Source organism: Rattus rattus, chromosome 2, assembly GCF_011064425.1.
Source record: "Rattus rattus isolate New Zealand chromosome 2, Rrattus_CSIRO_v1, whole genome shotgun sequence".
NCBI classification, from domain to species: Eukaryota; Metazoa; Chordata; class Mammalia; order Rodentia; family Muridae; genus Rattus; species Rattus rattus.
The window spans coordinates 85,967,002-85,980,067 of record NC_046155.1 but is presented as its reverse complement, the minus strand read 5'-3'; the positions used below and the strand labels follow the sequence as shown (position 1 = coordinate 85,980,067).

Genomic DNA, 13,066 nt, shown 5'->3' with positions numbered 1-13,066 from the left:
GAACACGACTTTACTGTGAATGCTCCTTCCTGACTCTCCTATTGTCCCGAGGTTCCCGGGAAAGAGGCAACCAAGCGATAATTCAACATTATCACTGGTCCAGTGCACTAATCGCTTAAAGAGCAGAGAAGGCTCCGTGCTCTCTGCCCCTGGCTCCGTCAGCCTCCTGGCCCCAGGCAGGCAAGGCGACCCAGCCACAGCCAGATGTCAGGAGGCATAGTCAGCTCCTCGTGCAGCAGGCGCTCACTCCAGTATGGTTAAGCATCTGCTTCCTCTGCAGGCGAGCAACCTGCTGAACACAATCTGAGCGCTGCGCGGAGGAGGGATGGCCAAGGACACTGTTTTAGCTCCTTTAGGAGACTCATCAAAACTCTGAAACTGCAAGACAGCCCCAGAAACTCTCCAAAGGCTAGAGTTGCACAGAGCAGAAGCATTGAAAGCATTTTCTCCCAGGAAAGAGAACTAAGAAGATGGGGTCTTCCTCACAGTAGTTCTCAGGCATCTTAATTCTTTTTCAGCTGGAAGTTTCTTCTAGACAGCTGGAAATTCGGAAAGTATGTAAACTCCTTGGGGTGTGGAGAAGACCACAGTGACTTTGAAAAATGTCCCCTTTATGATTAATTAAATCTGCCTCCCTTCACTTCCATGTTGCCGTAAGAGGAACACTTTGTGAAGGAGTTCCTAAGTGCATCCTGCCAGCATTGTGCCTCCTCCTGCACTGCCATTGGTCAGTGAAGTTTAAAGCAAAGGATCCTCACTGAGAAATAAATTCTAGAATACACCCAGCCGCCTACTAGAGTTCCTCCTTGCCACTAGAGAAGAAACCTGGTCCAAGTCACTAAACTCACCTGAGCTTCTGCTTCTTCAAATGTATGGGAACAACATTAAAATAATTTCTTATAAAGGCTAAATATAAATTCTTTTAAATTGGGTGCTATATAAGTATCACAATATTGTGTCAGTGTACAATAGCATGCAGAGATCGAGTTCATGCTGTCATTTTTCATACACGTACATCATCACAACTGGCTATTATTTAATGATGCTCATGTCTAGCTTTTCTTTTGCTTTGTATCAGAAAGAAACTCAGGTTTCCTTTGCATTATTGATTTAATACATCAGATACAGTTCTCTGCCAAGAACAGTTTCATTTATACCATTGGCTCTAAGGAAAAGCATCTCCCACACCAAAGTTAACGTCCAGCTCCCATACCCTCACCAAGTTTCATAGTCACACAGAGTCTCATAGAGTGTATACGCCGTTGAAGTAAAAATTAGCACTCCCTTTGGAAAGTTAAGCACATACTGTGTGCTTCAGTCCATCAGGAGATCTGTGGCTGCTATCAGGAAAACAGGCTGGCTAGTATAAAGCTTTCAGTTTCGAGGATCAGAGAAAGACAAACTGAGTCCGGACAATCAAACAGGTCATGATTTGTAACAATCTGTGGGTGTCTGGATGGGCAGGCAGATGGATGAGGAGACTTCTGCTCCAGTGAGGGATTGCTAGTCCTATGCTCTCCTCTATTTCCTCCTTCTCCCACCAGAATATAAACCCAGTGAAGGCAGGTTCTCTGAGTATCCACTGGTACCTCCTGCTATCTGGATGCTTTTCTCAAACTCAGCCCTGCTGGCACTTTAGGCAGGATGTGCTTCTGTTGCCAATGGCCATCTAAAATATTGCAGCGTCTTTAGGACTACATGTCTGGTTATCTCTTCCTATTACTGCCACAGTAATCTCATTGCTGTCTGTCAATCACAGCAAAGTGTCTCCAGACACTGGCAGTCAAGCCTTCAGGAGAAAACTGGCCGTCAGTTCAAGGCTGCTACCCAGATAGTGGCACACAACAGGCACTGTGTAAACAGTGGGGAACGACTGAATCACTAAATTCCTTATGTTTGGATTTGTTTATAAACTTTAAAAAAAGACATTAGTTTTAGAGAAGTTCCAGTGTAACTGCAAAATTAAGAAGGAATCGGATTTTCCATCCCTGATATGCATATGGTCTCCCCACCATCAACGTCCCCGTCAGAGGGCAACGGTACTGAGGATGAGTTGTATCCACTTGTGTGCTCAGCTATAGGCGGGCTGTTCATGTCCCACATTCTCTATGTTCTACAAAGCATGGATTTATGTTCTCAGAGTCTTTCGCCAATCCAGAAATCCCATGCCTTGCCTGCTCCTGTTCCTCTTTATCGCAAACCTTGGTAATCACTGTTTTCATAGATACATTTCATTTTTCAAACTTGATGAGTATACATCACTTAAACTCTCTTAAAGGCATATTTTGATATAATTTTAATTATATAATATGTGGGGTTTGTTTGCTTATTTATTTTTAGACAGGGTTCATGTAGCCCTAGCTGGGCTAAAATTTGCTATGTGGACAAGGCTGACCTTGAATTCTTATTCCTGCTAAAGCGCTGGGATTACAGGCCTCTGTGACCAGCTTAATAAGTGTTTTATGTTTAATGGTCATATCCAAGTAAATACTTAAACTTTGATTTTATTGGTCTTTTATGAATTTTATACAATGTTATTACTATATTCACTCTTCCCCCAGCTCCTCCCATATCTACCCGTTCCCTATCCACTAGTAAGATGAATTTTTAAAATATGTATTATTTAATTATTTAACTTAACTGGATAGGAAAATTAGTAAATAGTTGATAGATAACCCAAAAGTAGACTTTTAAGATGATAAGTAGTGCTGTTTTGAACTGGATTTGAGTACAATAGACCGGGCCCTAGTAGGAGGTGAGACAGTTAAACAAAGGATGTGCCTTAAGCAGTTGCTCTACTTACTCGTGTCTTTTACTTCTGATTTCCTTCATGCTTAAAATCTAGAATAGCCAAAATAAATTGATATGGTTTCAAACAATTATGTAGAGGGTGAAATATTACAAAATTTCCCTGAACTGACAATTGGATGGACTCTCATCAACCTGCAGACCAGCAGCACATGAACTTTCCCAGAAGTAAAGTAGAAGGGTAGATCTGTGAGGCTAACCAATTCATGCCACCCCTCATGGGAAGAAGTTTTGCAGTGCAGTTGGGTGATGTCTGTGAGGGAGACCTCTGTGTCCAGATTCTCAGTCTTTTTACTTAAATATCCCTAAGAATGGTCTAGTCTTGATCCGTCTTATCTGTTTCCTGACAGATCAAACTAGCTTATGGCTATCTTGTCTAGATATAAATGTCCTAGCTGTTGACTGTATTCACTCATCCTATCATTGCCAACTAGATGCAAGTCTCTTCTGACACAGGATTTTTCTCTTTCAGACTTTCTACTACATTCTCAGTCAGCTCATGTCTCTAACTCTAGTATAGACATATGCAGACAATACCAATCCAAAATGCTTATGTGTGAGACTATGACAGCAGTGTTATTATGGGAGGAGCTTTCACTGTCTACTTACGTGCAAGGACAACTGTCCCTCAGTATTTATAGGGGATTTGATCTCACTCCTTCTTGATACCTAAACCTCTGTATGCTTAAGACCCTTATATAAAACAGGCAAGCTCTGCATATCTTTCCATGTCCTTCAGTACATCTCTAGATCTTGTATAAGACCTAATGCAATACAAATGCCGTGCAACACTTGCTATACTGTATTATTTAGGGAGTCATGACAAAAATAACGTGTACATTTTTTTAGAGATTCACAGTTTTCAAGACATTTTTCTTCCCATGAATGGTTGGATTCATGGTTTGTAGAACCCATAAATAAGGGCTGGACATTTTTGCATACTGGGAGATTCTTGACTGTGGAGTGACAGATGGGGCTGGAGGTGAATGACTCTTGGTGTGGATGGGGCACTCTCTACATTAGTAAAGGTTTTGTGCTTCCAGCATACTGTCTTCTACTAAACTATCTCAGGGTATAGTCTAATGCCCCAAGAATCAAACAACAAACCAAAGGTAACCGGACCTATGGGAGAAGAGCCAACTTTCTCAACTTTATGGCACTGCCTTAAAACTAAGTGAAAATCAATCATCTTAAAGGAACCCCCCCCATTGTTTGATTGGGCAAAGATGGTGGATGAATACAAATTTTGACATTGGCAACTATAATAACCAACCAGATGTCCAAGAATTGGAGAATGCTTCTATAGCTAGCATCTCCCTTTAATTTGCTTATAATTCCTTTAGCTTCTGTCAGGGTTCCTCAAGAGCATATTTTCTTAAAGTGGCATCTGCACATGAAGATTTATGTGCTCCCTATAGACAGAGCATAAGATCAAGTGTTTTTAAGAAGAGGGTTTTTTTTTTTGTTTTTTTTTTTAAAGGTTAGACACGATGGCCATCAAAGACCTAATTCATTTACCCTTGCTCATTTTATTAAATGCAATGCCAAGTAATATTAGGGATTTTACATTGAAAACAGAGAAGGAGGAGAGAGAGACAGAGGGAAAGAAATAAAGAAAAGAACACCCAAATCTGAGTTCAGGGCCTAACAGTGCTGTCAGATGACTCTGAGGAACTTGGTGATGTTGGAAAGGTTGTATTTAGTTGCCAGAATTTGGGAAAATATGATTCATAATCCCATATACTATTCATGACAACCCTGAAAACATTTATATATATATATGTGTGTGTGTGTGTGTGTGTGTGTGTGTGTGTGTGTGTGTGTGTGTGTATTTATTTATTTATTTATTTTGCTCATTTCCCTGTGAAGAGGCTGACAGAAGGAAGCACTTGGGAAATGGTGAGAAGCAGAGCTTGGGTCTCATCCCATTAGCTCATGGCACGTGGGATCCAACTGCTGTGGTCCCCTCAAGTTCTTGTACCTCTTGAAAGTCAAGAAAAGAAGCTGAGTGTGGGTGAGGGTTGATTAATAAAAGGCAAACATTGCAGCCCCTTGATTGGAATCCTCAAGACAAGCTTAGAATCAACAAATTCCCTCTTCTCTATGGGATGAGTAGAGTGCTCTGTCAACTCTGTATTAACTCCCAATCCCAGCCAGCAAAGCTAACCTGAATTAGTGCCCTTGCATGAGGCACACTTACAATTACCACAAAGAAGACAGGGTCCCAGCAACTAGAGAGCTCCTAAACACAACAGATGAAGCTGTAGCTAAAATAGCAAGGGAGTCCCACACAAGCGGGAACAGTTTTTCTTCCCACATGAAGCACTAAATTTGACAATATTGTTTAAACAAAAGATGTGTTCCTTTCCATTTTAGCAAAACCTTCAATATGCTCCATCTTTGTAAACTTGGCAAGACTTTTCCTCTAGGCAAAGCGAGTAACCAACAAATATGGAAATCTAATTCTATTGATTTTTTTAAATGATCACACCCAATTCCTTCATTTAGGCTACTACCTATGCTACCACTATAAGAACCAGCCTGTTAAAATATGTTCCAACTAAAGCTTGGTGCCTTTGAATGCTCGAAAATCCTTCTCAGGGGCTAATGAAGACAGAAACTCTGCCTGTGACAATATTAAGTTTGTTTCCTCTGGTGATTCAGAGAAGTGAGCAATCTGTCAGCAATGCATTGAGGGAAATTACTTGTCTTGGAGGAATAACTGCTGACAGTCACTTTATCTCAGGGCTGACCCAAACATCTCCCCACTGACAAACAAGTTACTGTCTAGCTTTGAAAAGGTAGCTAGCTGGTTTTAATTTTGATTTCGCTTTCAGAACCGTTTATATAGTACCCACTTCCACCATTTATCGTATTTCTACAGGGGTAGCAGAAGTATTCAGCAGTGTGTATAGAGGGGCAGGTTTGAATTCATAAACAAGAAAAAAGATGAAGAAATGATAGTCAAAAGAACCATGGGGCTCCCTTCAAGCCTGTGCGTGGCCGAGGCCGCGGAGCGGATTCGACATTAAGACTGGCAGCATTGCCAGGAGCTGACTGAGTGAGTGAACACATTACCCACACACTTCTGTGGGAATTAATTTTCTTCAATAAAATGATTTTTAAGGATCATATATTTCACAATCTAAACATATGTCACTGTTTCATAAACAAAATAAATGGATTAAAATAATACATTACCAATATGCTGACATGTGGAGATATTTTAATTAGAAATTCTTAAGCTGTGTGGTATTTAACTGCTGGATTTGCTGAAGAGAAGCATGCATCATTTAATAAGAAGGCATGAGGCAGGTGTATCACTTTGCATCTGGTACCAGATTGTGTTAAATATAAGCTACAACTACGAGGCAACATTGCTCCCAATTAAAAACAAAACAAAGCAAAATTACCCTGGATCTATCGTTGACAGTAATCAGGTAAAATGAATCAATATACTGAAAATACTTTTAAATACAAAAAATATCCAGAACTCCGGTTTTGAGACAGTATATCTTCAGACAGAATCTAACATCGTATCTATTTAAAGGCCATATTTACATGACTGCCTCATTATTCTGGTCCCCTTTCATGAATGTTCTTTTTGACTTACTTAAGGACCAGTGCTAACACAGCTACAGAAAGCAAATGGCAAATGGTCTAGAAATGTATACGGTGAGCGCCCCAGAGTAAGTAGCAATATAATATATTGTTTACTGTGGAAAGTGCCCTCTGTTCTGGAAAGGTCAAAAGCATTGTAACCTTAGAGTTACAGTTTCCGATTGTTCCCAGGGTTAAATACATTATCAAAATTAATTGTTCAGGCCCCTCAGCCTTCCATATGTGAGTGTTCATCTCTCCATCTGTTGACCTGTTTAACTGAAAAGAGCACCTCTGGCCTCCCCTCTGCAGATATCATGACCCTGAGGCAGAGACGACCAGACCTTACATCAGTACAGTTTTCCCCATCTTCCTTGATTTAAAGACAAGCTAGAATATGCTAATGTCAGAAGGGTCATTCCATTTTTAATACCTTTTCTCTCCTTGATGCAAATTTTCAGAATTTAGGGTGTGACTAGTGTTGCCTCATCATTGCAGTCATGTGACAGTAGAAATGACAACTTCTGAAGGGAAATCAACAGGTAGAGAAAGCAAAGCTCTGAGCACTATGTTAGTTAAGGGTCAGTATGCTCTAGAGTTCTCCTCCCAGGAAGCTCTCCTTATAAAGAAATCCTGGCACTGTCACAGTTTATCATGACCAAATTATTGACAAAAACATGACATATTAGCTTGCCAAAGGGAGGAAGAAAGCCACGGCTTACAGAGGTGGTGATATAATCGCAGTAAAGCAAGTTACCATCAAGTTTTCTCTCTAAATATCCTAATATTGTCCTAAACATTACTGTCCACCAGTTTAGATACAGGTGTTTACTGTGTTGTTTAAAGATGTCCCAGTAAATATGCCATGCTCAGGCCATAAACTCTGGAAAACCTGCCTTTCATACAACTGTAAGCAACATCAAAGGTTGTTGACTTGCAGAAAAATATTTTTTTGTGTGAAAGGAAGAACCACACGTCCTCCCATGCAGACAGATCTAGCCTATGATGTATGCTCTTCTACATGTAGACAATTGTGAATGTGGACAAAGTGTACATGTAGAAAGGAAACCAAGGGAGTGTAGCATTAGTTAACAAGGACAGACAGACAGGCTGCAGGCAAAAAGGACAGTGATCTGTGAGAGAACAGAGAGTTAGGGGTTTTCTAGTCTCCACTCTTCTTTTTTTTAAGGATATGTGCATATGGGCAGTAAGTATAAAAACCTAGACAAAGTGTAAATGGCCAATATAACTGTACAGAAGTTTACTGAGATTTGGGGAGTTTGGAAGTGGATTCCTCCATAAACCAGTTACATGATGTTTTTATTTGTGAGTTCATCACAATAAAGATATTTCTTTATAATGAAAATTTTAATTAAATAAATAAAAATTTAAAATTTAGACAAGAGAACATAGTGCAAATAAAAACCCAGGATACTCTCAGAGCAGATAAACTACAAAGCTGTAGAAGCTCTTGCACCGGATGGGGTTGGCCCAATTAAAGTGACAGACATGTGGCATCTGCCTAGCTTCTACATCAGCACCCCTGTGACTCTGGGAAACTATGCTACTATGGTTTCTAGAAGCCAGATCTGACACAACAGGCATGTGTGCCTGTGAGGGACGAGATCAGGGGAGAAGCATGAGGTAAAATAAGGGATTTGGTGGACCCTAGCTGAAGGGAGGAGGGAAGGCAGCACTTGCTATCCCTACAGAGAACCAAAGGCAAAGAGCTTGAGTGGAGGTCACCTGCTTTCCCAGTCTCCTGGGCACTTCATAGCTCCTTGGGCTGGGTGTTTTGAGCGGGTCAGCTTGTTACCTACCATCATACAGCATAGATATAGAGCCCTCTTTAACCCTTTCTGGAATGAGCTGATTTTTACACTGCCCAGGAACATGGTGGCATTTCTACAGCCCACAGAAATGCCTTTGAAAGAAAGCTTTCCTGGCTATGCAGAAGGCAGCAGCATAGTGTGCCAGGCTGTGTCTAGTCATGTCAGAATCTCCTGTCCCCATCAAAGAGCAGGAAGGTGACAGAGGGCGCTGCAGCTCTTCAGTTAGCGGCTTCAAGGTGACCTTTTGTCCACCTAGGAAATTAATCTTTAAAAAAAAAAATCAGTAGCTACCTCACACACACACCCATATCTGAAATAACCAGAGAGGAATATCAATGATCGATACAGGAGAGGAGTGCAATCAGATCAGACACCGCGGAGAGGAGGGCCAGGGTCCTGTTGCAGAGAAGGCCTTCATGTTCTAAAGGGACCACATAGAAAGAAGGAGAATGATTTTCCACAACGCCGAAAAAAAAAAAAAAGGTTTTCTTGGTGGTTAGACACTTAAAGGACACCTGAGAAACTTAGCTCAGCCAGGCCCAGGCACCCGACTTCAGACTACAAAGACTAAGTTAGGAGACCCAGCTCTGGCAGAGTGAGCAGTCACCCCAAGACCCAGAGTAACAGCTGTGGTGGGCTCTCAGGACCTCTCTATCCCTTAACTATAGAATTCTACAATCAGAATTATAGTTGATCAAGGATACAGGAAGGTCTATGGTCAAATGGAAATTATCTTTCATGTTTAAGCATTTGTTAAACTTAAAACATGTTAAATGAGAATAGTTAAGAGTGTGGAAAGACAACTTTGAGGCTCCTCGCAAGAAAAAGGCAGAATAGAACCTAGCTTAAGGCCTTTGGGTTAGGAGACAGGAGAGTGGCTTTAGCATTCACTGTTTGCCACTTTTCACAAGACCTAGAATATGCTGGAACCATCCAGTCCCCCACCCAAAGAAGCATCAAGGGAAGCATTCATACCTCAATCTGTTTGTGGTTGTAAGAGTGGCCACCACCATGTTCATAGGGGTCCAAATTCCTGCCCAAACGGTCACTTATGCCCTTTAGCCTTGGGTTAATTTGTGGGTGAGATACATGACCCTTCTGTTTAATGGCATATTCAGAAAAAAAAAAAAAGACAAAACATACTGTCAGAACTCGTGAAACAACATGGAACTCAGTGCAGGGTATAGACCACATCAAAGAACGGCACACAGTTCTAGGCCTATGCTCTCTGTTTTACAGAGATGGGTGAGGACTACTGCCTCTAAGTTCAGAAAGCACCACAGTGCAGTTCATAGGTAGAGCACGGAGAACCAAAATAGGGTCACCAATAAAAGGATTTCTTTTAGATCTTCCTCTGCTGCTCAGAGCCCAGTGTTGGGAGTGTGAAAGGCAAATGTCTGTGAAAGAGAAGTAGTAGCTGGTCATCTGCTAGCAAGATGTCCCTGTCCCGGGGGATTCTAGTGGGGACAGCTTCATGCTGACCAGAAGAGGCTTATGACAAAAACTTCCCGGGCATTGCGAAAATTCTTTTCTTCATGAAGCAATTGAAAATGTATGAAGTGCTGTGGAGGTGTGTATGTGTGGAGGGTGTGTATGTGTGGAGGGTGTATGTGTCAGTGTTGTTTCCTTTCGGTACGATGGTGACACACCCTTTATGTTCAAATCTTACAGGCAATAGCAACACAAAAATACTGTCTGTCCAGAAGCTCTTCCCTAGGTTCAAAAGGAAAGCTCAGATAAAAACCGTCTTTAAGGAACTTTGAACTGTGTGGAAACAACTTATCATGTATTTCTAAGTGTTCTAATGCTAAAATTTTTACTCTTTTTGTTTTTACTACTGAAATCTATTCCTATTTAAAGTCAATTCATGGCTCTAACGAGGGTGTTAGACATGTGCAAAGGCCACGCAGAACTGTTCTAAATACCTCATTTTATCGTGAGGAACATACAGTGCAAATAATTTCTCAGTCAGCTTCCAAACATGATTAGCTGGATAAACAAGAGACACTGATCCAGAGCTGAGTTGGGCACCATGCCTAGACCTTTAACCCCGGCAAGAACAAGGTCACACTACAGACTCGGGAGCAGTGTGTTTATATTTTGCTAAATAATCAAAGTAACTTGGAATAATGGCTCCTTATTCCCTGAGCTGCAAGGAGGAAAAGGCCCAGCATTGTCTCTGGTCTGAAACTGATGGGAAAAGAAGCCTGTCTGTATATCTGTGTATGATGGAAACCCAGACAAAACGTGGATAAAAGGAAATGCTAACACATTCAAACAACTACCACCCTTAAACAAAACTGTTAACTTGCTAAAAGAGAGCACACAGAGCCACAGAATCAAATTGTGACATTGGAGCTCCTTTAAAAATGCCTGGAATTGGTACTTTTCTCTTCCATTTTCAGCATGCTAAGTACAGAAGGTGTTAATTCTCTGGGCTGTGCTTAAAAAATTATTTAACATTCGGGCCATTATTTAGAATACAGCTGGATTGCAGGTTTCCACTCAAGCACTGGCCCTGCTCCCACATTCTTGCTTCCTCCTGGCACTTACCTGAAGCTGTAAAGGGCTGAGTCCAGAAGCAGCAGCAGCTGCCATTGTTGACGGAATGAACTGTACGGGGTAGTTATCACCTGTCGGAAAGAACAATGCGCACAGGTTTAGACAATGCACAGGGAATCGAGGCAGACAAGTATAAACACGGTCCTTGGATCGCCTGAGCTTTACAACGTTGCCCTAAGCCCAAACATCTGCAGAAACAAAAGGCTTGGTTGGGCACAGGCTTGCGCTGCCGCCTTGGAACTTTTTGTTAACAGATAGCTGGTAGGCAAACTGGCAAAACATGAATGTGATGTTGAAAAAATTAAATGTGCAATTCAAGCATGTTCGCTCCACTACAAATCTTGTAATACATCATTTTTTTAAGAGTACAAAAAAATTAAAGCCAGGCTGATGCTCGGCACACTGTGAAAGGAGGCTTTTCTCTTAGAGAAGCAGAAAGTTTGGACTTGGTAGGTAAAATGGAGACTTAGAGTCAAAAAACAAACAAAAAAGATGTTTACTAATGATAAGCCATAATGCAAAATTTTATTTTATAGAAAATAAACAAAACAATAAGAAAAATATCCCCTTTGATATGGCCAATCTTACCTTTGGTACTCAGAAATGCTGAAAAGGACAGGGAGAATCTGACTTTTGGTTTGACCTGAGGTACTAAGTAGTGAAGCCTGGTGCAGAGTCACACACGGCATATAATTGAAGCACTTTGGTGATGATAATTAAATAACTTCACATTCGGCATGGGCTGCCTGCACTGGAAGGCTGGGAATGTTCTTTATGCTATACAGTACGGTGCTTCGAGCCCAGCCAACACATACCTGTGTTGAAACCGCCCGTGACCTGAGAACACAGACCACGGCCAGACGCCCAGAGAGCCAAGAGGAATGGGTGAAGGACAGATTGGAATGGTGGTAAGTGAACTAAAAATTAATATTTGTGGGTGAATCCCACAGTATCGGTGATTTAATGTAGCAGCGTGCTGGCTCCAGCTACTTATTTAAAGTCAGTGTTATGTACTATCTCTAGGCTATATTTTAATAGGCTGCTCCCCCACATATTTTTGACATTTATAATAATCATGCTGTTTTGCATGAACTTTCCTACACTGAACACTGAATGTAATAATGAAGAGACATTGCAGGAAGAGTTCCAGGCACTAGTGTTGTCAAATCAAAAGCAGGAGAACCTCTTGTTTCCTGTCTGCATAGATGCTAATACTCTCAGCGTGCCTGGTACCCCTAGCTCCTTGCAGCTCATCCCTGCTCACCATGTAAAGTGCTACTCAGCTGGCCCAATGTAAATGTTAAGTTGCTTTCACTTTTAACAAATTGTTAGCTTCTGATCTGCACGGTCTCTTTGCATCATATCCATAATACCTCATCAGACCATTGAGCACAGTGTGCGCCTGTACACAGTCCAGTAACAATTGGCTTCTGATTGCAAACGGAGCGCTGCTACAATGCACTCGCTAAGGCCATATTGTGCCGGTCTCCTATGGAGTAATGTTCAAAATATCTGATCTCGTTTTTCCCCTTCCATGAGGTTGATTTTCGTCTGCCCTACTCTAGGAGCTTTTTGGAAAAGATAACTAGGCAAAATTATTTTTATAGTAAATGACTATCACTTTATGCTTAAATAAGTCTACTGATCTTCTTGATATTTAAACTAAATTATCTGAAGAAAAAATATCTTGATCTAAGTCAAATGGTAATTTTTTGGTGGATATCTTATCAGCCTTTTAAAAAACCCACAAATGATACTGAATTAATGATGTTTCAAAAATAGAGGGAAAAAAATAACCATTCCACCCATCAGCACAGACCTCCTCCCCAAACATTTTAAAGCTGTTCTTTCTTTAAATGTCATGCATTATTCATGCAACTCCACACACAGCCCCCTCCCTGGAAGTTTAATACCAGTGGCTTTATTTGTACTAAAACATTTTTCATGTCAAACATATTTTAAAAAATCAAACTCTGAAAGAATTCCCCAGGGCACTCCTTCTCCATAGCTGTCATGCCACTGTGCCGTGAAATAGTCGGCTTTTTACATGGTTTCTGGCTTGCCGGTTAATTTATGACTGTCTCTACCACACCCTTAGTATTCTCCAGCTCACCTGCTGGCTACAAACAGCTTTCTTTCCACTGTTGACAAGCATAGTTTCAAAATATTTTTAACCTTTCTGCGGGTTTGAATCTGCATATCTGAATAGATCTTCAGAAAGCTATTTCTCCAGAACCCATCATTGTATCAGTACTAAAAGTCAA

At 41.1% G+C, this 13,066-nt stretch overlaps 1 protein-coding gene across 3 annotated transcripts in view; it reads right to left on the bottom strand.

Annotated features, from left to right (window-relative positions):
* Window positions 1-13,066, bottom strand: part of Sox6 (SRY-box transcription factor 6) — a 540,795-nt gene that overhangs the window by 96,096 nt on the left and 431,633 nt on the right. For all 3 annotated transcript variants that reach the window (XM_032892841.1, XM_032892839.1, XM_032892840.1), the window contains 2 exons: window positions 10,794-10,873; window positions 9,216-9,338 (listed from right to left, as the gene is read on the bottom strand). In XM_032892841.1, the coding sequence (XP_032748732.1) occupies window positions 9,216-9,338; window positions 10,794-10,873 (203 nt within the window). The remainder of the gene's footprint in view (window positions 1-9,215; window positions 9,339-10,793; window positions 10,874-13,066) is intronic.